This window comes from Ursus americanus, chromosome 14, assembly GCF_024610735.1.
Source record: "Ursus americanus isolate L20-20 chromosome 14, mUrsAme1.1.p, whole genome shotgun sequence".
NCBI classification, from domain to species: domain Eukaryota; kingdom Metazoa; phylum Chordata; class Mammalia; order Carnivora; family Ursidae; genus Ursus; species Ursus americanus.
Window position 1 is genome coordinate 56,839,210 of NC_142140.1, and position 26,162 is coordinate 56,865,371.

General features: G+C 54.3%; 1 protein-coding gene and 2 non-coding genes across 5 annotated transcripts in view; 2 read left to right on the forward strand and 1 right to left on the reverse strand.

Annotated features, from left to right (window-relative positions):
- Window positions 1–13,912: 13,912 nt before the first annotated feature.
- On the forward strand, window positions 13,913–13,985 carry TRNAV-CAC (transfer RNA valine (anticodon CAC)). The gene has a single exon. It is a non-coding gene; the product is annotated as a tRNA-Val (tRNA).
- Window positions 13,986–14,176: 191 nt separating this feature from the next.
- Window positions 14,177–14,248, reverse strand: TRNAG-UCC (transfer RNA glycine (anticodon UCC)). The gene has a single exon. It is a non-coding gene; the product is annotated as a tRNA-Gly (tRNA).
- A 237-nt stretch (window positions 14,249–14,485) lies between these two features.
- Window positions 14,486–26,162, forward strand: part of DPP9 (dipeptidyl peptidase 9) — a 38,944-nt gene continuing 27,267 nt past the window's right edge. The window contains exons 1-4 of one of the 3 annotated variants that reach the window (XM_045804330.2): window positions 14,486–14,668; window positions 15,601–15,653; window positions 17,793–17,883; window positions 21,675–21,928. In XM_045804330.2, coding sequence (XP_045660286.1) covers window positions 17,828–17,883; window positions 21,675–21,928 — 310 coding nt within the window. In that variant the 5' untranslated portion in view covers window positions 14,486–14,668; window positions 15,601–15,653; window positions 17,793–17,827. The remainder of the gene's footprint in view (window positions 14,669–15,600; window positions 15,654–17,792; window positions 17,884–21,674; window positions 21,929–26,162) is intronic. The other 2 variants (XM_045804329.2, XM_087867376.1) reach the window with 2 other exon arrangements.

Here is a 26,162-nt window from a genome sequence, read left to right on the forward strand (position 1 = left end):
GGGAACATTTTGGTGGTTTTTGAATGATGCCATAAGGACATCCGGCGTACCACAGCTGCACACACGCGTGGGAGAATTCTGCAGTGTGTGTGTTTTAAAACACAGTGTATGGGCCGGAGGGAGGGTGGGAACAGAGAGTTCACGTTTCATGGGGACAGAGTTTCTGTTTGGGAAGATGAAAAAAGATCTGGTGGTGGGTGGTGGGGATAGTTACGCGACAGTGCAAACGTGCTTAACGGTTATGGTGAGAAATAGATTTTACATGTATTTTGCCAAAATTTGCTGAAAAGTAAATGAGTTTTAAAATATAGTGAATTAAAAGAAAAATTCGAGGCATATTAAAGCCAACAGATTAGGAGAGGACTGCCCTTGAAAAAAGAGTTTGGTAAGGTCTCCGAGAGGGGGAGGCTCGCCACACTGCGCGGGGCCACCCAGGGAAGCAGCAGGGCAGTCAGGAGGCTGTGGGGGCAGGACTGGGCAAGAGGCTGGATTGTGGTTTCCACAGAAAGAAAAGGGTAAGGCAGGGTTAGCAGGTTTAGGACGGGCTAGTTGGAATAACTTCAGCAGGCTCTGGGATGGAGGAGCTGTTCCGAGGTGTCCAGCACCTGGTCCGAGGGGATCAGACAGGAGATAGTGACCCTGGGTGTGAGAGTCCCGCAGGGGAGGTGTTGGGGGCAGGGGCTCTGGACTGACTGGTTTGTCTTTGAAAAGTCTGCTCGGGGCTGCTTGTTTACTATCTCTGGGAAGGAGCCGGCCCTGGGAGGGGCCGATCTTCAGGGTGGGCAAGACCCCAGATGTCTGAGGATCCGAAGTTAAAAGGCATGGTTAATACGGTGTTCCCGGAAGGGGACATCTGGGTCCTGGGGACAGTGGCTTTCTAATCCCCGAGCCACTGTTCTCTTTGGCCACTCCGAGGTCTTTTTCGAGTGCTAGTCAAGCCCCTGGGGATTGCATGTCGGGCCTGGGGAACACCTTTTAAGAACTAACTGTTTCTGGGCAGAATTTAAAACCAGCCATTGCCATGACTGCCCAAGTTCAGGGGCCTCTAGAGGAGTCAGGAGTTTTGCTGAGATGAGACCAACAATCATCATTTTATCATCCATCCAGGTCCTGAAACTTAACCATGAAGAAAAAGGCCAACTGCTTTGGGTGCAATATTTCAGGTGACACCTTACAGCCAAGCCAGTCTTCGCCACGGCGGTTTTTCTGGACCGTTCAAAATGTTGGCTTTTCTTTTCCATTTTAAAAACTTGTGGCAAAATATATATAACATTTATATAACATAAATTAACCATTTAGATCATTTCTAAGTGCACAGCTCAGTGGCATGAAACACACTCACACTGTTGTGCAATCACTCCCACCCTCCGTCTCCAGAACTTTCCATCTCCCCACACGGAGACTCTGTCCCCAGGAAGCACGGACTCCCCATCCCCTGTGCCAGCCCTGGCTCCCACCGTCTCCCCTCTGCCTCTGGGGACGGGATTTTCCCTGGGGACCTCCTGGGAGTGGGATCATGGAGGATTTTCTATAAATGGAGTTTTAGCTTTTTTTTTTTTTTTTTTTTGTCTGTCTTCTATCCCTCAACATAACTATGTGGCATTCATCCATGCTGCTGTGTGGCCGTATGGTTAGTAGTATTGCACTGTATCGACATACCACAGTTTATCCAATCACCTGAAATAACATCTGGGTCATTTCCGTGTGTGTGTGTGTGTGTGTGTGTGTGTGTGTGTGTGTGAGAGAGAGAGAGAGAGAGAGAGAGAGAGAGAGAGAGAGATTCTACAATGTGTTATACTACAAATTCTGACACCAGCCACCTGGAATTATTGCAGATCCCGTAAACTAAAGCCACAGTCTCCAACTAGACTGTCCTCAATTCAGACACGTCTGAGCTTTGTCATACAGAGTACTTGTTTCGGCATCCAGAGTTTTCTTTCTTTCTTTCCTTTTTTTTAAAGATTTGAGACAGAGAGAGAGAACAAGCCGGGAGGAGGGGCAGAAGGAGAGAGAAGCAGACCCTCTGTTGAGCAGGGAGTACAATGCAGGACTTGATCCCAAGACCCCGGGATCCTGACCCGGGCTGAAGGCAGACGCTTAACCGACGGAGCCCCCCAGGCGCGCTGACATCCGGAGTGTTTCTTGGTGTTTCGTGTCAGATGTCGGACTGCTCCAGTCGTTGGCCATGAGGTTGAGCTCGGTCTGCAGCGCCCCCTCCAGGTCAGGCTGACATCGAACCAAATGGTCAGTGCCTCCTGCCTGAGTAGCCCCCACCCTGACTTGTCTCCTTTCCATAAACTCGGGTGTGGCCCAGCCCTGGGGTGAGAACTAGACGCTCCTATCACTGGGGACACATCAGGGATTTAGAGGTTATGTCTCAGGAACCTGGGACAAAGACCAGAGACATTCTTCATTACACACGGCAGTTGATGCCAAACAAAGCTGCTACGAACATTCACGCAAAACAAGCCTTTACATGAATATAAATTCCCTTTTCTCTGAGGCGAGTACCTAGCAGTAGAATGTCTGGGTCATAGGGTTTTATAACCGATGGATTATGGGAACTTTTAAACATACACAAAGGGAAAAAAGCAGAGCAGCGAGCCCCCATTCACCCATTCCCAAGGCCCTGTTTTGTGGCCTGTCCGGGACATGACATCTCATTCACAAATATTTTAATAGTCTCCAAAGATAAGGACTCTTCTTAAAAAGTAAAATGACAATATCATCACTACTCTTTAAAAACAACCCAAAAAACAAACAAGCAAAAAAAAAAAAAACCAAAAAAACAAACAAACAACAAAAAAAAAACCCAGCTAGCAGCAATCACTTAATAGCATGAATAACCCGTCAGGGGTCAACGTCTTTCCACAAGAGGTTTGTTCGAATAGCCTATACGTGGGGCCTGAATACATTTTTCTATTCTTTTCTTTTCTTTAATCTAAAAGGATGTTCCCCCAAAAGTTACCAGTGGGGAGCAGAATGATGAGTGGCTGCTATTTTCTTCTGATTATTGATGATAATGATGATAGCTAAAATGTATGTTTAAGAGGTCAGGTGACAGGACGCCTGGGTGGCTCAGTGGGTTAAGCGTCTTGCTTTTGGCTCAGGTCATGATCCCGGGGTTCCAGGATTGAGCCCCATGGCAGGCTCATTGCACAGTGGGGAGCCTGCTTCTCCCTCTGCCTTCCACTCCCCCCTCCCCTGTTTGTGCTCTCACTCTGACAAATAAGTAAATAAAATCTTAAAAAAAAAAAAAACAAAAAAAAGATGTCAAATGACGTATAGCTGCTTCCAGCTGAGCTTCTGCGTGTTCTCAGTGCCGAAGTGCCAAGCCCTTTATGCGGCTTGTCTTACCAAGTCCGGAGCACACTTTCTACTCTTTCTTCTACAGATATCTCGATTTGGGGGATACAATAACACGGGCTGCATTTGCTTCCTGCATGCTGTAACAGGGTACTCCAAACTCAGGGGGTTAAAGTCATAGGAATTTCTTCTCTCGAAGTACCCACGACATAAGGTTACCTTTTTAGACTCACAGAGGCAGGAAGGAGGCCCCCTTGTACACCCTCCATAGCCTGGGCCTGGAGGGCCCCGTGCCTGGCTCCTCTGGCCCCAATGAGGCCGAGCGCCCGGGCTAGAGCTGCAGAGCCAGCGGAGACATAGAGCTGACCTCGGCTCATCAGCAACGCGGCCAGGGAAGGAGCCAGGCTTTAGGGCTTCAGGCTTCCAGGCCTCCGTGCTGTGGGTTTCTGACACTTTGGACCCCTCGCCAAGCTCAGGATGGGGACACAGAGATGGCCAAGAAGGGCATCACATTGGAGTTCAAAGAAACCTGTCCCACCTCCTCCCTGCTGTGCTGCCCCCTCCCCCACCCCAGCCCTCCTTCACGCAGACCCCGGAGGGGGACTTTTCTGGTATTTCTTTATTTTTGATTGAGACATTGTTTGCACAAAGTAGACCAGTCTTCTGTGTTCAGTTCGATGAGGTTTATACATATGTGTAGATAGCATAACAACACCACCCAGCTGCTCGCATGGAATGTTCTGGGCTCCCCAGAGGGCTCCAAGGAGGTCTTTCAAATGCTAAATCTGGTCCTGTCCTCCCTCACCTAAAATCTTTTCATGAGTCCCATCATGGTGAAAATCAAGCCCATAACAATAATGAGGATAGCCCTGGCAGCCAATGCACTCACTACAAGCCAAGCACCTGATCTGGTCCGAGGAGTTTGTCTGTATTGACCCCTTTTCCCTCCTGACATCCTTTGGAAGCAGATACTCTTTTATAACAATTTTATAGCCGGGGAAAATGAGGCATGGAGCACAAAAGTCTCTTGAAGCCAAATTTAGCCAGCTGACTTTGAAGCCACGGAGCATGGCTCCAGAGTGTGCTCTCTCAAGCCCTGTGGCCACCCCATAGCTCAGGCGCTGCTCCTCTCTCGGGCCTCCCTGCTCAGCATTCCCTGTCACTTGGCTCATGTCCCACCAGCCAGCTCGTTTCTGCCTCAGTGCCTTTGCACCTGCTTCTCCCTCCTCCAGGGTGTTCACAGGGCTGTTTCTTGTTACACAGCTGTCTGCTCCCAACTTTTCCCCAAATCTGTCTGTCTCTCATCATTGAGTCTCTGGGTCTCCTGAGCCACCAATGCTGTGGGCAAAAGGGTGTGTGTGTGTGTGTGTGTGTGTGTGTGTGTGTGTGTGGAGATGGCGGTTCCTGTGAGTGGGCTCACGCACACTCTTTCACAAGCTGTGCTCCCCACCTCCGTGCACCAAATCCCCAGGTGTACCCACCCACAGCTGACAGCCACAGAGTGGTCCCAAATTGCAGCCCCCGTCCCATGTCACCCACAAAATGTTTGCTAGGGACCCACAAACCCCCTGCTCTGCTGCTGAGAAGGGGGGATGGACGGGACCCTTTCCCCCCAAATCCCAGACACCTGGTAGGGTAAGAATCGTGGAGCCTCTCAACCTAGGCCCTATTGGGGACTTTCAGCCCCAAGTCCCAGGGATGGGGGGCTAGGAGGAGTCAAGAGGAGGAGGGGGAAGGGGACTCAGCAGGTGAGAGGGAGCTCACAAAGAGGAGGAGTCTGAGTATGGTTCAGAGAAGAGGCCAAAGGAGAGGAGGTCTCAGAGGAGGGGGTCAGGGAGGGGAGGAAGCTCCAAAAGGGGCTGGGGGAGTTGGGGGAGGCACCTGGGCATTGGGGAATCCCCTGCAGCATTCCTGGAAGGCTTCCAGGAGGCATGGCCTGCTTTCCCCGGGGAGGGTCCTTCCCACTCCCCACCTCCCTGCCTGGAGGAGTGGACCCCATGAGGAGTGGCTGACCAAGAGACAGACCAGCTGACCCTTGTTGATCAAGGAGATCCAGCCACCTGTTCAGCATTCTCCTGGGTGGCCAAGGGGTACGGGATGAGGGGGTGTTTCCCAGGCTGTCCCTTGAGATTTTTATCCCCAAGGGACCCTGTCACCCTCTGGGTATCCTTGGCTTCCCTGTCTTCCTAATCAGGAGTTGGTGGGAGCAGGGGCAGGGGGAGGAGGCAAGGACAGAACTTTGACCCTTCTGCATTTGGGGGGCCCAGATGCCCCCATCATGTGTCTCTGCACACAGGTCTTTCTCCATGTGCCCCCAACCAGGCTCAGTGGGGGCCTCCTTCCCCTCTTCCTCCTGGATCTCCCCCTGGGCCCCCTACCAGCTTTAATTGGCTTTCCTGGAGCTGAATTCATTGGAGCTCTGCTCAGCCTGGGCCACAGCTCCCCTGCCTCCCTGGCTAGCTGGGGGGGGGGTTCCCTTTGTTGAGAGCCCCCCCCCCCAGCCCTCGGCCCCCTCCCTGCTGCCGCCAGCTCGCTCTGGAGACAATGCCCGGAGCCCACTGTCTTTAAGAGCAGGCTGCTGTCATTTGGTCTAATTCAGCCTGGAGACAGGGGCGAGAGCTGATAAACAGACCCCTACCCTGCTTTGTCTCAGCTGCCCCCACCCCTGCTTCCACCTTTCCCCTCCGCCCAGCAGCACCCCCCCCCCCCCCCCGCCCCATGTCTGCTCCAGAGACCTCCCTTCCCCCTGCCAGCAGAGGGCACCACGAAAGAGCAGAAAGGCCCGTGAGCCTCAGTTTTGCCATCTAGGAAAAGCTTATATAGCACTGGGCCGCAGGAACTGCTGTCCGCCTGTGTGGCCTGCTCAAACCGACCCCTCCTCAATGCCCGAGACACTAACCGGTGGATCCCTCCCTCTAGTCGCCCTGCCTCCCTCTTGCACTCTGTCTCTTTACTCCACCCCAAATTCAAGGTCATTTTGTGGTGGGGTTTGGGGGTGTGTTGCAGGTGGGTCAGCGTCCTGCTGACAGAGCTGGCCTGCTCTGAAAGGGGGACCCGAAGGGAATAACACGCAGGGCTCCTTGGTTCACAGAGCTGTGGGGGGTTGTCAAGGGACCAACAAGAGGGTTGTCACTGGGGTGAGCAGAGGGAGAAGAGAGGATGTAGGAAGGAGCTAAGGGTCTACCAGATATCTGGGCATCCCATGGCCCAGCCAAGCTGGCACATGAGACTGAGGCTTAGTAAGCCTGCTCTTTATGAAGATGAACTCCTTAAACCCTTCCCACCTGCCAGACCTCCCTGAAGCACAGAGAGGGACGGTAGCTGGTCTACTGTCACAGCACAGTTAAGTGGCAAGGCTGAGACATGAACCGGGACCCTCTGGCTCCAGCGCGTGAGCTTCTCACAGCCAAGCTGTGAAGCCTTACTGATATGGAGTGAAGGCAGTGGTCTCTTGGGAAAGTCGGCCTTACTTCCTCAAAGGAGAGAAATTTCTAGAAGGAGTCCATTCATTCATAGAATTAATGTCTTTCCTGCACACCACAGGCTGTGCATTGCAGACAGAGCAACAAGTGAGCCACCTGGGCCATGCTGGGGAGAAACTGAAACCCTTCTCTGGGGAGAAGACCCCTGAAGGGAGATGGGACATGGCCAAGGGGCAGTTTGAGGGGGGGGCTGGCTGAACAACAGGGAAACAGCAAGGCCCTCAGCCCCACTGACTTGCTTGGTGCCAGCTGCTGGACGCAGGAAGCCCTTCCCAGCATCACTGCACATTTAGCATGCAGGAGGCAGGTGCTGCTGTGAACCCCTTTATTCAGATGAGAAAACCAAGTTCAGGGCAGGACCCGTCTTGCCTAATATCACAGGTGGCTGCAGACAGACTGTGCTTGTTGGCACCTCGGTGCTCTTTATTTGTTATGGACCCTGCAGGAGTGAGTTGGGCAAGTAGATCTGGTGCATGGAGAGCATGCAGTGGAGGAACTGGATAACTCGGTGGAAGATGTTTAGTGGGAGTTGTGTCCCGGTGATCTGGCCGTGTGGACGGCCGGATAGCAGATTCTTCTTCATGGTGGGCTCGGGGTGAGCGTCAGGGAGAGAATCCTCACGTTGCATCTGAGGCACTGAGAAGTGTCTGTGTGATGACACTTCCCATCGATGGCAGAACTCATACCAGTGGCCCCACCTGGAGGAGCCTGGGGCCAAATAAAAATGGCCACAGACACTCTGGATTGAGCACCTACTATGTGCCAAGTCCCACGGTTTGCCCTTTGTTTATGTCATTCCCCCCACCCCCGCCATTACCCTCCAGGAGATAGCACTATTATCATCCCCATTTCACAGATGAGGACGTTGAGGCTCAGGGAGGGAAAGCCACCTGCCCAGCATCACACAGTGAGGTTCAGTTTACCAGGCTCACCACGAGAGCATGAGCGAGAAACCCAGTCTTGGGGAAATTCCAGCAGGTTCTCGGGGGTGGGGATGTGGAGAGACAGACATAGGGACCAAGAGGAGTTTTCTCCAGTCTCTCCATCACTCCCGTTCTGACTTCCCATCTGTCCCTACATTTAGCCTTCAGACTGCGCTGGTTTGATTGTACAGAGCTAAGAATATCCCCGAACAATGCAGTGGCCTCGAGATGCAAGGAGGTGAGGGGCAGTGATGGAAGGAAGGAGGCAGGGGAAAGTCTCCTCCATGCAAGTCCGCCAGTCTCTCCCTTCTGCAGCCCCTGCCAACCACACAGAGGGGATCAGCAATTCCACCTTACAGCGCTGTTGAGAGGACGAGATCCATTGGAAGAGTGCCCAGTGCCCAGAGGGTCTTCGGTAGGTATTACCTATTATGATGGTGTGCGAGACAGAATTTAAGGGACCCCCCCAGGTGGCAGGAATTGTGAGGGGTTGCAGACAAAAGGCATCATTTCATAAATCAATGAAATTTGCAACGGTAACATGGAGTGGAAATTCCCAGCTACTGCAAACCTTCTGGGGGAGTCAAAGTAGTGCCGACGTGGTTTTGAGAATAAACAGGAGTATTGCCGTTCTGACACTGAAGAAACAAACAATTTAATTTTTAAGTGTTTGTCAATAGCAAAAATTCCTCTTATGGAAATAGCACTATTGCATGGGGCGGGTGTGGGGGTGAAATGAGTGAGACTGTTCGTGAACAGCTCCTTAAGTCACTTGGACCTCTCAGCCTTACTCTCCCCATCTGTAAAATGGGGATAATGAGAATCTCGACTCCCATAGGGTCAGTTATGATAAAGAAGTGATTAAAACACCTAGTTCAAGACCCAGCACCTTAACCATCACTATCTAATCTGTTAACTATCATTATTTCTTTACTAATCTTTCATCGAGAAAGTGCCAGCTCACAGAGGATATGGATTCTATCACAAATGTCTCAATATATCTTTCAAACAATTCGAAGCAAATACTCTATATTCTTGGCATTTTTTAATGGGTTTTAATTATGAAATTAACACTTGGTTCATCAAAAATTCGACAGGGCAAAAGGGTGTAAGCGAAGCTTTTCTCCCACCCATTTGGAAAGGTCCAGTGGCCTTTATCTTATCTTGGTTCCCTTGAACTTCACTTCTGTGCAAGGCAGTCTGGTCCAGGGATTGCCAGAGGCTACCCGCAGGGGTGTCTCCTACTGGATTCCGGCACTTCTCCAAGTGTGAGTCCTACCCCGTCTTTGCCCATGCGAGGGAGAACAGCCAGACCCATGTGTCGTTAGCCTTTTTTTTTTTTTTAAGATTATTTATTTATTTGACAGAGAGAGACAGCCAGCGAGAGAGGGAACACAAGCAGGGGGAGTGGGAGAGGAAGAAGCAGGATCCCAGTGGAGGAGCCTGATGTGGGACTCGATCCCAGGACTCTGGGATCACACCCTGAGCCGAAGTCAGATACTTAACGACTGCGCCACCCAGGCGCCCCTCATTAGCCCTTTTTAACTGTAATGCTTCAGAGCGGGGGCTTTCCATGGGCACACTCCCTTTGCTCTCTCCCTAGTGCTGCCAAATGCGGGGAGGGCATTCTTTATCCAAATGTGTTGTAAAAAAAAAAAAAAAAAAGAGGGTGTTGTATTAAAGCCATTATTCTATTGCCCTACATGCTTTTCTGTACGAAATAGAAACTCAACTTGAATAGAAGTGTGTGAGTGGAAATTCAGCCCCCCCCCCCCCCCCCCCGTGCTCACCCAAAGGCCATAGCCAGCCATTTTTGCGACCCATTTCACCAATCCCTTCCAGGGATACTCTGTGCATACACCCAGACATATTTATATCTGTTTGTATCCTTTTCGGATGGTGATCTCTATAAATGGTGGGGTAGGACATACGACTACCCAAATTGCCCCAGGTCAGAAGATGGAGGGCCTCCTTATTCATTTCATGGCTCCCCCAAACTGTGGGGGCACATTTGGGCTGTCTCTGTTCTTTTGCCTGGAAACCCATCAGACCCACATGTCTTAATATACTCATGACCCTGATAAGGCTCAGGGCGGATCTTCTAATGGCTGGTTCAGTTTCAACGGCCTTTTCATGCCCTGGCCTTCGGATCTCGACTCTCATTACTATAAGCTGTGTGACCTCGGGCAAGTTACTTAACCTCTTTGTGCCTCGGTTTCCTCATCATTAAAAGGGGGAAGCTGCTGCTGATAGTGCCCGTATCGTGGGGGTGTTGGGCGGAGTAAATGAGTTTAAAGTGTGACATTTCCTTAGAATGTTTCCCAGCACGAATTTCCATTATCTCCTGCATGTTATTCTCAGACATCCAAAGGGATCTGATGCAGCCAGCCTTTGCAACAGACATTTCCCAGACTGAAATACTGAATCCCTCTCTGCTTCCCTTCTTTCTTTTCTCTTTCCACTTCCTCCCTCCAACTCCTGGAATGGGTAGACACCTGGTAGGACAGGTCAGCAATCCTGCCTGCCGTGGTGGCCTGCTTGGGGACATGGACACTCCTGCAAATGCTGGGGTGTGTGTTGAGGGAGTGGAGTGTCTGACTTTGAGATGCTGAGGTCTGGGGCTCAGAGTGGGACTGGAAGGGAGAGTGGTTAGGACAGCGGGAGGGGCGGCAGGTTTTGGGAGGCACGGGACAATGCATGACTCCTGGTGGTCGTGTTCCTGCTGACACCTGGTGGAGAGAAGGAAGTATCGTCCTTTCAGCCTGGGCCACCTCTGAGACTCCCCCAGTTCACCTGCAGGACCTTGCTGGCAAACCCAGGCTGAGAGGGGGAGCAACGGGGTGTCACCCAGCGCATCGGCTGCCCCCAATCATTTTAAAGGAGTTTTTGTCTGTTTGTGTTTGGTTTGGTTTTGGCAGATGAATGAGCTCTCAGGCCTTGATGGGGTTCACGGGGGAGATGACATTTTTTTTTTTAAGATTTTATTTTGTTTTATTCGACAGAGATAGAGACAGCCAGCGAGAGAGGGAACACAAGCAGGGGGAGTGGGAGAGGAAGAAGCAGGCTCCTAGTGGAGGAGCCTGATGTGGGGCTCGATCCCAGAACACCGGGATCACGCCCTGAGCCGAAGGCAGACGCTTAACCACTGTGCCACCCAGGCGCCCCAAGATGACATGTTTTCTGAGCTACTCCTCCTCCATCAGGAAGCCCACCCGTATTACTCCGTTCCCATTCCTAGGCCTTTTCTACTCTGGCCAACTCTCATTTGTTCATAATTTCAAGAAATGTTTACTGACCCCATAGTGACACATAGGTAACAAAATAGATTCAAACAAACAAGCAAGCAAACCCTGCACTGGTGGAGTCCTTACTCCAGTGGAGGAGACAGAAGAGAGACAAGGAAATAAAGCTACAAATGGGATGGTTTCAGAGACTAATAAGCCACTGAAAGAACATGGTAAAGTGATCAAAACTGAATTTGTGAATGCCAAGGTGGGGGGAACTCAGGGAAGTTTCCTCTGAGGAGGTAACATTGAACTCAAGAATTAGAGGAGGAGAGGTAATGAGCCCTGAAAATGCCTGTGCCAGAGGGCACAGCCCATGCAAAGGTCCTGGGGCAGGGCCCTGCCTGGCAATTGGAGGAACGGGGGGGGGGGCGCTGTGTGTCTGGAGCAGGCTGGGTGAAGGGGAGAGAAGTGAGGGCAGGGAGGGGACCAGCATGGATCATCTTGCAGGGCTGTGCGGCCCTCAGGGATGATGCGGGCTTTTACCCAGGAAGGTGGGAGCCCTGAAGGGCTTTGGGCAGAGGAGGCCTGGATCTGACGCAAGGGCTCACAGGTACCCTCTGGTGGCCACTGCAGAGAGGACGGACTGTGAAGGCAAGGACATGAGCCAGGGCACAGGGCAGAGGGCACAGGCACAGCATGGTGGTGATGGGATGGACCAGGGAGATGGCCATGCAGTGGGGAAGAAGCCATCAGATTTTGGATGTGTTTTGAAAGCAGTGCTCATTGGATTTGTTGAGTGATTGGATGTGGGTGGGGGAGCAAGGAGTCCTGGGCAGCTCCCAGGTTCTGGCTGAGCATTTGGAAGAAAGGAGCTGTCCTCACCTCGGTCGGGGGGATGGAGGAAGGAGCAATATCTTAGTCTGGCCAGGCTCCTACTACAAACTACCACAGACTGTGTTTTATAAACAGCAAACATTTATTTCTCACGGTTCTGGAGGCTGGGAGTCCAAGTTCAAGGCGCTGGCAGGTTCCGTGTCGGGTGAGGGCCTCTTCCCGGGTCACTGACCACTGTCCTCTCCCCAGGGGCTCACAGGGCAGAAAGGACAGGGAGCCCTCTGGGGCCTCTCTCATAAGGGCACTCATGCTATTCATGGGGGCTCCACCCTCATGACCTAAGCTCTTCTCAAAGACCCCCCCCATACTATCGCCTTAGGGGGTAGGTTTCAACATATGGATTTGGGGGGGACACAAATACTCAGTCCATAGCGAGCAGGTTCTGGAAAAGTAGGGAGCTCGTTGGGACCATGGATAAGTTTGGGATGGCCATGACACCCCCCACACCCTGCGTGGACACATTGAGGGTCAGCCAGACCCCCATCTAGAGCTCAGGGGAGGCCCAGGTGCAGTCAGGACCGTGGGTGTCCACCAGATGTAGATGGGGTTTGAACCCTGAAAGAGGACTAGGCCGCCAGGGAGGGGTGCATGTGTGGAGGGAAGAGGCCCGAGGGCCACGCCTGGGCAACGAGGGAGGGAAGGGGAGGTGGAGGAGGTGTCTGGAGAGGTGGTTTGGAAGCTTTGGCCAGAGCAGCATGAGGAGCTTCTAAGTCTCCCTCAAATTAGCCCACTCATCACCACCCCCAGGACAGCTGGACTGCTGCCCTGTCCCGCTTTGTAGAGTAGGTGGTCAGTAAATCATTGTTCAGTGAATGAATGAATGAATGAATGAATGAACGAAATACTATACTGCTGTCAAAAAGGATGTTAGGGAATGATGTCCAATAAGGGGAGAAGAATAATGCCCTCCTCCAAAGTCCACATCCTAACCCCCAGAACCTGTGACTCTGCTCTCCCACATGGCAAACGAGACCTTGCACATGCAATAAGGATCTCAAGATGGAGAGCCTATTTTGCATATCTGGGTGGGCTTCATGTAGTCACAAGAGAGAGGCTGGAAGGTCCAAATCAAAGCAGGAGAGGCACCAAAAGAACCAGAGGCGGGGGTGATGGGAAAGGCAGGGCAAGCGGTTCTCCCCAGAGCCTCCAGCAGCGAGCCCTGCCCACACCTGGGTTTTAGCCACTCTGGACCAATGTTTAGACTCCTGTCTCCAAAGCTGTATACAGTAAGCTTGTGGTTTTTTGCAGCCACTGTCTGTGGTCCTTTGTCACAGTAGCAGGGGCAAACAAATATAGAAGGTCTTCATGCTTTGTGGCCGTGACAGTGCACCGCTGAGCCCTATCGGGCTCTGAGGCAGAAGGAAAAATGTGTGCCTTCTCCACACGTGTTTTACGTAATTTCCCATGGTTAATTTTTCCCCAGAAGTAAATGTTGAAAATGTGATTGACGTCTGTTTCCATTAAACGCAGAAAAGTGACATTACGGTAAGTTCTTAATGCTTTGAATCATAATACATTTGCTTTTAAGTTTCAGTATTTTCTCGAAGATGCTGTGTGGCGAAACGGCCTTTCAAAAATACACTAAAACAGGTATAGAGGGGCCCACATTCCTGATCTTGTCTCGGACCCCACTACGACATGGCAAGGCACTGCCCAAACCTGTCTCGATTTGTAGTTTTGATATATTGTTCATTATGGAGTCACTGCTAGGATATTTTGGAATATTGCATTAAAATACATTTACCTTGATTATTGCGTTTTTGGCACCCCCTCAATGTCTGAAGCTGAGGCCACTGCCTCGCTCTCCTTACTCTAATCTTGGTCTTGGAGGGGGCAGATTATACAGGAATGTGGCCCTAAATTCTTGCCATTACCTTCCTGTCCTCCTCCTAGCTCTAAAAAAAAAAAAAAGAAAAGAAAAGCCTGGTTTAAAATGCTGACAAGTTAGCTCTGTATTGAGGCGGCGTAACAAGGACATGCGTGCGCCGGTGGCGCTTCTTGGAGGGCCACCGGCTCCGGAAGCGCGGGAATCCCCAACACCGCGCGCTCTATAGGGGCCCCCAAGCCAAGCCTTCTGTTGGTTTCCGTAGTGTAGCGGTTATCACGTTCGCCTCACACGCGAAAGGTCCTCGGTTCGATCCCGAGCGGAAACACACTTGAGTTTTCCCTCATTGGAGAATAGTGAAGCTTACTCCGGAGTAAATACCATACAGATTCTTGTTCCGTGGTTTTTAGATCTCGCCTGTCGTTTTAAAAGTTACTTCAAGGTAATAAAAAATTCCAGTTGGGAGATTTTAATCAGGAAAATTTAAATGGGATAACTTCAAAAATCAATACCCTTGCTTGCGTTGGCCGGGAATCGAACCCGGGTCAACTGCTTGGAAGGCAGCTATGCTAACCACTATACCACCAACGCTCCGCTGGAACTTGGCTTCCCGGCCCACCATTAGTAGAAGTATTATGGATCTGGCTGGATGATACCAAATTGTATGGGGGTGTTTCTCCCCAGCGTCCCTCCCTGCACCGGAAGATGCCGCCCCAGGGAAATTCCGAGCCTCTGGCCGCAAGAGCCGCACCAGCGCGTTCCCCCCAAGCGCCGTAGGCCCCTTGGTACCGCCCGGGCGGTGGCCAATCGTAGTCCGCCGCCTGGGCCGCTCAGCTTCCGGGTCAAAGGGGCCCGAGCCGCCGGCTCCCCCGTGTCCGCCGCTGCTGCTGTCCCCCGCGCCCGCCACTTCCGGGGCCGTAGTCCCGGGCATGGAGCCTCTAGTGTGAGGCCCCTTCGGCCCCGGGACGCCCTGCCCAGCCCGGCCGCCACTCCGCGCCGGCCCGGAGCCCGGTGAGCAGCGCCCGCGCGCCCTGTCCCGCCTCGGCCGCGACCCCGAGCCCGCCATTGACTGGCCCCACCTCAGCCCTGACTCTGGACCCTCCATTGACCGGCTTCTCGGGTGCCCTCTGCCCCGGCCTCCCCGCACCCCGGCCCTGTTGCGGGCTCCCGCCTTGGTTTCCCCTCAGTCCCTGGGCCCTCGTCAGCCCTTCTGCCCCTCCCGCCTCCTGCGGTGGCCTGGCCACCTCCCCGCCTCTCCCCGGTCCAGCCTCCCGCTCGTCCCGTCGCTGCCCAAGCCACCTGGCTGTGGTCCCTTCCGGGAGTGGCCGCACCCACAACGCTCTCCTTCCCCGCAGGCTCTGGAGGTCCTCTCCCCATGCAAACACAAGCTCTCTGTTTGAGAGCGGAGGCCACCTCCATACCCCTCCCCAGCGCTTGGCCTCCCCCAGCCCACACCCCCACAAGAGCCAGCCCCTTCTCTCAGCCTCCCTCCTGGCCCGGTCCAGCCGCCCACCTTCTTCCCACGCAGCTTTAGACCAGCCTTGACACTTCCCCATCCATGCTGCAGCTGAGCCATCAGAAGTGCCCCATTCCCTCCCCTCCCCACCACTGCCGTTCTCCCGCCCCCCACCGTGAGGAAGTCACTTGTCTCAGTGGCAAGAACCAACGTGCTTTCCAGGAGCTGGGACTGAAGCCCTGGAGGTCTGCGCTGTGGTGTAGTTCTTGACTGGTTCCTGGGAGAATTAGGCCAGATGGGAGGTCTTTTCTCCCGGCTGCAGCTCAGGGCATGTAGACAGCACTGCAGGGCTGTGAGGTAGCTCTAGAACCCGTTCAGGTAGAGCGAATCAGCCTGGACAATCAGGACTCCCGCATGGAAGGAGAGCAAGTTGTTAGCCAGTCCCTCCATTAACCTGCTACATTAATGACACGTTCGTTCTGTCCAGGTCTGTGTCCCACAGCTGCAGCCGGAATGGAGGCTTTCTGGACCCTCTAGAAGGTCAGTTGTGCTGGGGTGGGGTGACCATGGTGGCTGGTGTGTGGGCTGGTGGGATTCATTTGCATGCTCCAGGATACAGAAGTCTGCAGGAAGTGGTTTTCTACAACCCTGAGGTCAGTGCCCTCTCGGGTGGTTGGCTGAGACCCAGGCCAGTGTCTGTGGCTTTATGCGCCTTTGTTGGAGACTTTTCTTTCCATCCAGCATCTCCCTCCAGCTGCCCCAGTAAGAACCCCCTGGAAGATTGTGGGAGAAACGGGGAATGTTGACTGTAGCTGGATCTGGCGAAGGTGTGGCTGCATCCGCCCCACGCACCTAAACACGATGCCTGGCGCTCAGTCAGCATTTGATGGGGATCCTGACTCTAAAAGGAGCTTTGGTCCAATTCTCCCCATGGCAGGATGATTTTCAGCAACTCGTTTAGTTGATAGTATTAGCTGTCATGTAGGTTCTGCCACATCTGGGATTTTACTTGAGCACTTAATTCTGACAGCAGCCCTTGATGTAGGTACCGTCTTAAGTAGCCTGGGAAATTGAGGCACAATTTAACCGAGAGGTTAAACTTAACCTAACTCAACCTCACTGAGAGGTTAGGTGGCTTCTCAAGGTCCCAGAGACCAGAAGTTGTAGAGCCGGGCTTTGAACCCCGTATCTCTGACAACAGCGGCCCCTCTTTTCACCACAGGACGGAGCGTGAGACCAGTGCTGCTTATGGTGACATTTTGCTTCATCTCTCTCCTACAATCTCAGTCCTGGGGCCTCGCGCTGCTTTCTTTTTCTTGAAGCATCTGGGTACCTGCCCACCCAGGGGCCTGGCTCCTCAAAAAGGTGTTTGGTTGCTGACCAAACGAGGGCTCCCTTTGACTTTAGACAGCATTCAAGGGAGCACAGGGACTCATTAATTCGACCAAAAACACTTCGTGTGTGCCAGGCATGGTTCTGGGCTCGTGGATACAGAAGGAACAGGACAGATGTAGGCCTGACCCCCTGGAGCTGACATCCCAGGGAAGAGTGCTCACTCACCCAGAGCTGGGGTGTTCAGCTTCAACACCCAGATCATTCTTTGCAGTGGGGAGTGGAGGTGGGTGTCCTGTGCACTGTGGGATGCCTAGCAGCCTTCCTGGTCTGCAAGCCAGCACCATGCCTTCCAGTCGTGACAACCAGAAATGGCTCCTGGGAGCAGCATTGGCCCTGGCTGAGACCCACTGGTTTAGGGGATTCAGTTGACCCCCAAGAGACTCTATATTCCATAATCATTTGACCTACTGAGGTCCTAGGATGTTGCACCATTTAAATATGTGAACTAAGTGGGAGGGAGAGAGGAGGTGACTCACAGATGCTGGGGTTATACTGTCTGACCCATCAGAGATTTATTCTAGTGCCTAGGGACGGCCTAAGGATCTTACTCAATTGTTCCCCCAAATAAAGAGCGCAGAATTCCTCCTCATCTGCACACTCAGTGCCTGGAGCACCCGCAGTTGTGATGACCACAGATGTCCCCAGACATTGCCGGGGGGGGGCAGAGTCATCCCCCTTGAGAACCACTGTCCCAGACTCAGTGCTCTACAGGAGGACCAGGTGTTGTGTGGGGGTGACAAAGCAGCGACTTTGGACTGGGTGCCAGGAAAGACCTCTAAAGAGATGGTACTGGGACATGGAGGAGAAGAGGGGGCAGGTCATACAGAAAGCAGGGGAGGGCATCCCAAGCAGCAGGACTGGCGAGAGCAAAGGCTCTGAGGTGAGAAAGAGTTGGTGTGTGTAGGGGAGAGTAAGGCCAGCGTGGCTGGAGATCATGGTCAAGGGCAAGGGGAGAAGGTGAGGTCAGGAAGGCCATCAGGGAGTGGCCACAGTGGGAAACTAGGGATTATTCAGTTTCTGGTGAGCACCAAGGATGGGGTCCTTGGCGTTATTTGAAACTGCCCTCTTCTCAGGGACTTCTCGCCTTGGGAGGACTGCACCTACATGACAAAAAAGATGCTGTATTCTGGCAAAGGCCAGGCACACTCTCGAATTTCTGGGCAGGGCCTCATCAGAATGCCCTTGGCATTGGGTGTCCCTGGAGAAATGGGAAGGGGAGGAGGGCCGAGAGCGGGCACTCCCAGACTGCTGGGAGTTGCAGCCCTGGGGTCTCTCTGCTCACAGGCTTCCCCACCCTCTTGAGGTCAGCCGAGTGGTTAATGCGGAAGGTTAAGAAGCTCCGCCTGGACCACGAGAACACAGAAGGTTGGAGAAGGTAAGGGATGTGGCCTTAGGAGCCCTGATCTGTGGGGTTGTTGCAGAGGTTCCCAAATTTCCGACAATGTCATAGGTCTGGGAAGATACCTGCCACCCCCTGCCACCCCCTACCTTTCTGCGTTTCCCCAAGACTCTGGCTGTTTTGCATGAGGAGGCAATGTGGGCTAGTGCGGGGTTTCTCAGCCTGGTCACTGCTGACATGGGGCCAAGTCATTCTCTGTGGGGGCCCTCCTAGACATTGCCTGGCGCTCCATCAGGCAGGATCAGCCCCAGCTGAGAAGCACTGGCCTGGTGGTTAGGATGTGGGTTTTGGGTCCGGCAGACATGGGCTCCCCTCTGCTTCCTTGTGAGGGTGATGTTGAGCAGGTCATTTGACCTGAGCCTACTTTCCAGCCTCCCAAATGCGGCTGACACCGCTGTCAAGCTTGCAGTGAGAAGTAATCATAATTGTACACACAAGGCATGGGCACTCGGTGAATCCCGTGTCTGGGGCCTTGCGTGAGATGAAGATCATAGCAAGTCCTCCGCTCAGCGGACCTGCCTCACTGTCAGTTTCTACCGCTCCTGGGTTCATTTGCTTTTAGCAAGTACAAGTCATGAGGCAGGAAGGGAATTTAAGAGGTTCTGGAAGACAGGTGTGATGCTGAGCACAGTGATTCGTTCCCCAGACACAGCTCCCAGTGTCCGGTGCGTAGACATGTTAGGAGGTCGGTTAGCGATGGAGACCCGAGTCCCCCCTTCCCACGTGCATCAGCTCCCCGGTGGGCACAGGCTGGGCTGCATGCTGAGTCTGTGGAGGCTGGTTGTGACCGCAGAAGGCCGACGTGATGCCAGGGGCAGCCCTCGTAAGGCAGAGGATGGCCTGCTGTTTCCAGGGAACCCCCACCTGTGGGGACTCGGCTTGTGTCCCCAGGGCTACTCAGGCATTTCCTCCCTGGAGCTCGGTAGGACCCCGCCCCTCACCTCCCTAGCGCCTGCCTTCCTTCCTATTTATCACTCTGTGGTCGGCTGAACGCTCCTAGACGGGCAGCCAGCACCGAGAATCTGCAGTTCCTTCTTGCTTTCTGTCTGCTTCCCTCGTCCCAGGCCCTGCTTGGGTCTCTGGTGGATGCTCCCGGGGGGTGTGTGTGTGCGTGTGGGTCAGTAGTCATGGCTCTTGGAGCACTGGCTTACAGATCGCAGAAGTCCCCTGGGGCCTTGATGGTGACTGTACCGGAGCTCCCGGGCTACGTGCTGGTGGCCTCGTGGTCTGTGAGGTGTCCTGTTGACTGGCAGAAGGAAACTGGAGGTGGACCTGGCTTAAGTGGCTTGGAATCCACTTTCATTTCCCCAGTTGTGTAAACTCTTGAGTGGAGAAGCCCAGCACAGGCTGGCATAGGATGGGAAGGGCGGCATTGACTTAACCTCTTCCCCGTCCCTCACCTCCTCTGCAGTCTCTCTCCGCTTCTGGGGAGGAGAGAGGTGAGTGGAGGACCAGGACGTAGCACCAAGCCTTGGCCTGTCTGGGAGCTCAGGCCGCCTGGCTGCGTCTAGAAGATTCCTAGAAGTTTCTCCCGATGTCGCATTTCATTTCTCATCTCCTGGATCATGTTTTTGCTCCTTGGGCTCTCTGCAGTGATCGGAGGCAAGATCTTTTTTATTGTTCTTTGCTATGGAAATTAGCCGTGTGATTTTGTGAGTGCTTCTACCAGGCTCTTAGCTTATGGGGTCCCCTTTGGGAGCCCTGGAGGTCGTGATCTGTTTTTCTGCTCTGAGCAAGGCTTCAATTGTGGCAGCAGTTTCGGGAGTGGGAGGGGGCTGGGCCGGTTAGAGGAGTCCCCTGGCCTGGTTTTCTGGGCTTGTTGCCAGGTGCTCTGGGCCATGTGGGTTCTGGAGCACTCAGCCTGTCCTCGCCTGGGCCCTGGCCCCTGCCTAGCACTGCCATGCCCTGCGCTGCCCTAGAGGTAAACCACAGCTCTGCCGTGGGCCAGGACACGCTGCATGTGATCCTCGGGGAGTCTCCTGTCTTCTCTGGTTCGACTTATTTGACCCGAGGGCCCTGAAAGTTCCGATGGCCTGTGATCTGTGTCTTCAAAGCCACCATAGGAAGTACTGGACTGAGTGTGCTTTTTGTGGCTGGGGGGCAAGAAGCCCTGGCTTGCTGTGCTCTCCCCTCCCCCGCCCCAGCCCTGGCTGGGTCACGTAGGATCGAGCAAGGGAGGCATTTCTGCCTCTCATCTGACACAGGGTTGGGTGGGAAAGGGGACTCTGAAAGTTGGCCCACAGGGGCCATACTCAGAAGTGTTTCTCTCCCGTTGCCTCTTGAAGCAGCAGGCAGGGGTCTTTCTCCTGTGATGGTGACTCTGGGCCTGGGTGGGGGATGGTGGACTCTCTTACTGGCAGGGGCAAGGCCTTCTGGGAATTGGAGGGCACCCGTGTGAAGGGAGGGCACAGCTCTGCCAGGTGCTTCTCTAAAGCCCTTGGCCTGTGCTGTCCCTGCCCATGGGTCTAACAGTAGCAACTCCCACTTCTGACCAGTGAACCGCGAACTCCACCCGCAAAGCAAAGCCAGTAAACCTGGAGCAAAGCCACTAATCCTGGAGCCGGAGGAGTGCCAGCATCCAGCAAGGCCTTAGTCCATTCGATGCCCACGGATGAAAGGGAGGCCGCCCTGCTCACTTTGGCTGGCCTCACTCGAGACCCCGGCTCTTCCAGAACCGGGTCATTGTGGCTGTGTTTAGATTTCCCTAAGACAAATATTTGCCTGGCCAGTCCAGTCCGGTCAAGAAATGTGCTCAACAGCAAGGGTGGGAGGAGGGAGGGAGGGCGCCTTGGCCACAGCTGTTCAGGGAACTGGAGGAGAGAGGAGAGGGGCTGTCTTGAGGGGCATCCATCCCCTAATCTGGGGTTCTCACATTGCCTGAACATAGCTGCCTGTTTCTCTGAGCCCCTCTTGTGAGACACGAGAGTTTGCTGTGCTGGACCCGCAGCTGGATGGCATGAGTGATGAGCTTTGCCAATCAATTCTTTATGCTCAGTTCTTTGCACGTGAGTGTCTCCCAGTGGGCTTAATGCAAGATAGTCATTCCATGGCCCTCTGTGGAATACCTGCTGGGAGCCAGGGACCTCATGAGGTTTTGGGGACACTGCTGTGAATGGGACAGGAGATCAACAAATCGACCATTGTGACTAATGCTCTGAAGGCAGGGACAATGGTGGGGTGGGCAGCATGTGAAAGACTATTGGAGAGACTGGCTTCAGTACAGAACGTCATGGAAGGTTTCTGAGGACCTGACAGATAGAGATTTGATAAGTTAGTCAAGCAAAGAGAGGGGAAGAGTGTTTTGGGCAGAAGTAGCACATGCAAAGGCCCTGGGGCAGGAAGGAGTCTGGCCTGTTTGAGGAGCAGAGAAAAGGGCATTTTGGCTGGAGGACTGATAAAGGGGAGTTAAGTTCAAGAGGCTGGCAGGGATCAGAGGACAGAGAGCCTTGAAGGCCATGATAAGGACTGGTTTTTACCCCAGGGGCTGTGGAAAACCAAGGAAGAGCTTTAAGCAGTGCAATCATATTTGCAGTGGATGTGTAGGTTCCGTTGTGAGACTGTTGGAATCAGAGGTGGCAGTGGCTTGGATTTCAGAAGCGTTTGTGGTTGCTGGAAAGAGAATAATTTGGGACATATTTAGGGGGACTGGGAAAGTGGCATGGGGGTGGGGCTCGTCTGGGGGAGGTTGGGAGTGTCTGACGAGGGGGCAGCCTGTAAGTGAAGCTTGAGTATCATCCTCTTCCCACCCTGTCCTCTCCTGCTCATAGTTTCTCGCTGAATTCTGAGGGGACAGAGAGGATGGCCACCGGGGTGCCAGTGTCCGACCGGGGCGATGCGGTCGAGATGGAGGACCCGGCATCCCGCTTCCAGGTGCAGAAGCACTCGTGGGACGGGCTCCGGAACATCATCCATGGCAGCCGCAAGAACTCGGGCCTGATCGTCAATAAGGCTCCACACGACTTCCAGTTCGTGCAGAAGACGGACGAGTCGAGCCCCCACTCCCACCGCCTCTACTACCTAGGTAAGCCCTCCAGCTGCCCTCAGGCCCTGCAGGCCCCCTTGACCGTGGCAGGGTTTCTGGGACACTAAATTCTCTCATCTCCAGAGGCCAGCTGGTCCTATTAGAAGGTCCAAAAAAATGGGCCCGGCCCTGGGAAAAATGCCCCACAAGCCTACCCCACCCACGGTGACATCTGTTTACAGTGAAGCTTTGGTGCATGGTGCCCATGGGGGTCAGGTGTGCAGGGGAGCAAAGCAGAGGGGGGCCTGCTGTTGCAGCACTGCTGTGGTTGGGCCTTGGACATAGCTCTGAGCCCCTGAGGTCGTCTCCAGTCCCAGGTGGCTGGGCCTGCCCCCCTCAGTCATTTCCCAGCCGCCCAGGCCAGTCTAGTGAATGACTGCTAGCAGTGGGAGTCACTGGTAAGTCCAGTGCTCACCATGGGCCGGTGTGCTAAGAAGGACCCTGAGGCTCAAGGAAAGGTGCCACGATTGTGTACCATGCGTGTTGTGAGCTAACCACAGGGTGGCTGGCCACGGGATTGCCATCCCCGCCCTAAATACCTGGATAAGCGCGTGAATGGCTAGTAACTTCCTTCTCCGACGTGTGCCCGGTAAGCAGCACTGGGTACACCACCTGTGATTGTTGACGGGTTTGTGTTCCCCGCCGGCCAGGTGAGAGGTACTTGGCACCGGTGAGGCCTCAGGCAGGCCTGGCTCCTGGTAGGTGGGCAGTGAATATCTTATTGAGCAAGTGAACGTTGCCTTGCTTTGCCCGAAGGTCTGACAGGGCCCACAGGAACCGTGCTGAGCACATTCCTTTGGAAGCAGCACGACACACGACTGGTGACCTGGGCAGGTTTGCAACCTCGCCTCGCCACTCAACATCGAGGGCCCCACTGGCCTCTGAGGACCCACAGCCCCGGGGACGATGCCGGTGCCGGCCGGGCCCTCTGTCAGGGTTGGGGTGAGGGGTGGTGCACACCCGTGGACGCAGGTTGTCCTCTGCCCAGGGCTGACGCCGCCGTGGGTGCTGCATGGCTCTCCCCTTCCCAGAGTCGACCCAGCCCCTCTTCGTAGAGAGGCACATGGAAGCTGCACAGTGGTCTGGCGGACGCGGAGTTAGAAGAGGGATGGTCTAGCACAGGGCTCCGTGAGCGATGGCCGTCTGTTTTGCACATGCAGTCTCACCGGCGTCCAGCCGCACCCGTTCGTTTCTGTACCATCTAGCGCCGCTTCCAGGTGTCGTTGGAGCAGAGGCCGTGTGGCCCCCAAAGCTGAAAATACGCATGGTACAGGAAAGAGTTTGCCAGCTCTGGCCTGGGAACAGTGAGGACAGGGCATGCTTCACGTGTCCTTCACCTGAGGGGGCGTGGCTCCTGGGGTCACACACGGCCAGGACACGTGGGCTGTAGTAGCTGCTGCTTCTGTCTTCCCCATGATCCCGTGACTCCCAGCATAGTTTCCCCCCCTCGCCAACTCAAGCTCAGGCTGGTGTCCCGGGTAGGGTGCTTGGAAGAGTTTCCTGGGGCCCCTGCTGTCACAAATCACCACCGGCTTTGGTGGCTTACAACACCAGAAATGTCGTCTGTCACAGTTCTGGAGACCGGGTGTCCAGAATCAGTTTCTCTGGGCCAAAATCAAGGTGTCAGCAAGGTTGCACCTTGCTCCCTCCAGAGGCTCTGGGGGAGAATTGGTCCCTCGCCTCTTCTGAGTTCTGGAGGCTCCCGGCGCTCCTTGGGTTGTGGCTACAAGTCACTGCCATCTTGGCCGCCGAGGGTCTGAAAGTTCCGCCTCCCTCATAGGGACACATGATTCCATTTCAGGCCCACCTGGGTGCTTCAGGCTACTCTCCCCACCTCCAGATCCTGAACTTCATCCCATCTGCAAGTCCGTCTTGCTGCAGAAGGCAATGTAGTCACAAGCTCTGGGGATTAGGACCTGAGTATTTGGGGGCCATTGGTTCGCCAACCACAGAGCTGCTGAAAGGGACAGAAACCCTCTGAGCTAGTTCGAGCCACCAGGGCCACCTCACAGGAAGGACACAGGGGTGTGCCAGGGAGCCCCCCTCAGGCCTCGTGTCATGGCCCTGGAACCTGGAGCTGCATGGGGCCCGGGCGTCTGCTTGGCATGTGCTCTTCTCCACACATAACCCCTCACTGTCCACCTGCCTCCCGCTGCCATGTTCCCAGGGTTACCCATCTCAGGTTCCGGCCACCAGCAGAAATGGATGAGCTCTCTCTGAACCTCTGGGAGAGGGAACTGGATGGGCTCAATGTAGATCACATGTCTGCTTGTCTGCAGTCTGTGCTTGTGTCTGGGGTTGGCATGAGCAGGTTCCTGCGGACTACAGGAGGCCTACCACCGTGGGTAGGGGGCAGCTCCAGACAAGGCCTGTGGATTTGTCTGAGACCCCAGAACCTTCCTAGGACATGTCAGAGCCATCCTGCCTCTTTCGGGGTGACATTGCTCACCCTTGAGCTGATCTGTGTGTATCACTCAGTACCTTTGGGGTACTCTTAACTTCCACCTCATGTCTAAGTTCTTCAGGCAAACCTCCCTGAAGCCCCCATGTATTTACGATAGTCTTTATGCTGGCGCAGCCCCCAGAGGAATGCTGGCAGCCAGCTGGTGTCTATGGTTGGAACAGAAAGGGCCTCCACGGGCCAGGCCCAGCGTGCACCCTGCCCCCTCTGCTTCTCCTGGGAGCCCCTGCCTTCTCAGTGGGCACGAGGCTTGCCGTTTTGTGCATGTGGAGCCAATCACCCCAGGCTCAGGGAAGGGTCCTTCAGGTGTGCACGATGAAGTCCAGTGTAAAGGAATGAACAGAGCAGGACTTCTGTTGCCAGGAAGATGGGACAGGGGTGGCTCCCCTGCTCCATGTGGGTCAGCTGGTCCCCCTGCAAATGGGTGTCTCATGTAGGACAGAGGACTGTGGGACAACTCAGGGAGTCCCTGAGAAGGAAGAGAGGCCTCTTGTGTCCTCATGACCTAGAGGAGAGCCCGGGCCCAGCGCGAGTCACGTGTCCATCAGGCTGGTTCCCGAGGCCGCAGTGCACGGTGACAGAAATGGTGCTTGTGCAGACCTGGGCCACCTGCCATCCCAGTGGTTGTTGGGGGCTGGGGTGGAGCTAGGCAGGGGAGGGGCAGGGACAGCAGAAGTCAGACCCTAGGCTAACACGCCCTGTGTCACCATTACAACACAGGGAATGTGCTAGCTTGTGCCATTTGGTGCCATCACTTATTAAGCTGCTGGGCAGAGGAGGTGGCTCCGATGTCCTTGGCAAGGCCGCACTGTTGACTTCCTGTTTGGAAAGCTCTGGCTCTCCCTGAGAGCCCCGAGGACAGGGGCTGTCCAGAGCTCCTGCTGCTGGGTTGCAGACCGCCAGCTGCTGCCTCTCAGCCTTGCACGCTGCTCTGTGACCATTCTCTTTCACGAGGTCTAATTCACAGAGCCTAAAGCTCACTCTTTTAAAAGTGGACAACTCAGTGGTTTCTCATACCGTCACCACTAATTGCAGAACATTCCGTCACCCCAGAAAGAAACTCAGGACCCGTTAGGCATTGCTCTCCTCCCCGTGCCCCCAGCTCCTGGCAATCATGAGTCCACGTCCTGTCTCCCTGGAGTTGCCTGTTCAGGACATTGCGCACAGATGGGATCATGCACCACATGGTTCTTGTCCCCACCAGTCGTGTGAACTTGAGGAGGAAGGACGCCCTGTGGGCGGCCTGGGTGGGTAGCGTCACGCGCCTGTGGCTCCAGCTGGGGATGAGGGAGGCAACCGCACAGCGTCCAGGGTCCCTAGACATGGGACCGTGAGTGTTGCTAACCCGCACATCTACGTGACCTCTGCATTTTCCCTAAATTGATTTCCAAAGGAAATCTTATGAACCTCGTATTTTCCCTTAAATATGTTCTTTTACTAACTATACTTCACATGCCATTTGTCTCATGAGTGGAAACACCACGTGGATTGCTGTGGAGAAGCTGCCTGTCACGCTAACTGGAAAGGGACAGACGTTATCTGTCAGGCTCTAGCCCTGGAGGCAGCGAGCTTGGGGCGTCCCCGTCCCCCACTCACAAGAGCGGGAGCATGGGGGAGGCGGTCCTGAAGAGAGGCCAGCATCACATGGAGTCTTCCTCCTGGAGAAACTCAGGCCCGAGGGGGCTCGTGCTTCCTGCAGTCCATTGTTTGCCCGTGACCTGCTGTCATCTGTTGAGTTGAAGACACTACCAGCTGGGAAATAGGCATTACTTT